This window comes from Rhinopithecus bieti, unplaced genomic scaffold (genome assembly GCF_001698545.2).
Source record: "Rhinopithecus bieti isolate Rb0 unplaced genomic scaffold, ASM169854v2 scaffold_34436, whole genome shotgun sequence".
NCBI lineage: Eukaryota > Metazoa > Chordata > Mammalia > Primates > Cercopithecidae > Rhinopithecus > Rhinopithecus bieti.
Genome location: NW_016814479.1, coordinates 1 through 1,316, shown reverse-complemented (window position 1 = coordinate 1,316; position 1,316 = coordinate 1). Strand labels below are relative to the sequence as shown.

The following is a 1,316-nucleotide window of genomic DNA, read 5'->3' as shown; positions in this document are numbered from 1 at the left end:
ATCTGGAGCTCCTACAGCTACACGGGAGGCTTCCCGTGGCTAAAGCGGAGGAGGACGGAGGGGCCAGCCTCATCCCACTGCCAGCTGACCCTCATTTCCTCAAAGACAGTGAGTGAGGACGGGCCGCGGGCTGCCTCTTCGGGTCACACCCAGTGTGAAAAGGCAGCAGATACAACACCAGCAGATACAACACTCGCCCCGAGGATTGGCTCCCCCAGATCCCAGGCCTCTAGGCCCCGTAGACGCAAGTTTCCCCTGCTGCCACACAGGCAAGGGCAGCCTCTGATGCTGCCACCTCCCTTAGAGCTGGGGTTCCGGGTCACTGCTGAAGACCTGGACCTGGAGAAGGAGGTGGCATTCCAGTGTATCAACAGTGTACTGCGGGGTGAGGCCAAGGCCATCTGGGACTGTAGACCCTCACAGCCTTCCCACACTTTGTCCTCACTTGCAACAGGGACTTGTGGTCTGTCTGCTGTTTCTGAAACACCCAGGATGGATGCACAGCAGGAGAAAGACAAGTCCCAAGACTCCTGGGGCCCAGTGGACCACCTAGCATCTGCTGCAGAGGCTCCCTCTACAGCTCCTGTGTCTGGGAAGATGCACAGACCACCAGACCCTCTGTTCTCCTTCTCAGATCCCCTTCCTGCCCCCTGTTCCCACCCCCAGGACTCAGCCCAGGTCTCCTCACTGATTCCTGCCCCTTTCCCAGCTGCAAGCATGGATGGCGGCATGAGAAGAGCAAGGCCTGGCACTTCTCCTCCTGCAGCTGCTGCAGCGGCCCCTCCCCCCTCCACATTGACCCCCACGTTGGGGTCCCTACTGAGTGAGTGGATGGAGGCCCTTCACATTTCCGGGCCTCAACCACAGCTGCAGTAGGTGCCCAGAGGTCAGAAGTCAGATATAAGCAGAGATCGCAGACCTCCTGCATGAGCTCGTGTCCCAAACGAAATGCCATCTCGAGCTCCTACAGCTCCATGGGAGGCTTCCCGTGGCTAAAGAGGAGGACAACGGAGGGGCCAGCCTCATCCCACTGTCAGCTGACCCTCAGTTCCTCAAAGACAGTGAGTGAGGACGGGCCTTAGGCTGTCCCTTCGGGTCACACCCAGTGTGAAAAGGCAGCAGATACAACACCAGGGCAGACACTCGCCCCGAGGATTGGCTCCCCCAGATCCCAGGCCTCTAGGCCCCGTATACGCAAGTTTCCCCTGCTGCCACACAGGCGAGGGCAGCCTCTGATGCTGCCACCTCCCTTAGAGCTGGGGTTCTGGGTCACTGCTGAAGACCTGGACCTGGAGAAGGAGGCGGCATTCCAGTGT

At 59.8% G+C, this 1,316-nt stretch overlaps 1 protein-coding gene across 1 annotated transcript; it reads right to left on the bottom strand.

Moving 5' to 3' along the window:
• Nucleotides 1-38: 38 nt before the first annotated feature.
• LOC108514757 (uncharacterized) lies at nt 39-1,307 on the bottom strand. Its single transcript, XM_017851211.1, has one exon. The coding sequence runs from the start codon at nt 729-731 to the stop codon at nt 144-146; it is 588 nt and encodes a 195-aa protein (XP_017706700.1). The 5' UTR covers nt 732-1,307; the 3' UTR covers nt 39-143.
• Between the last annotated feature and the right edge of the window lie 9 nt (nt 1,308-1,316).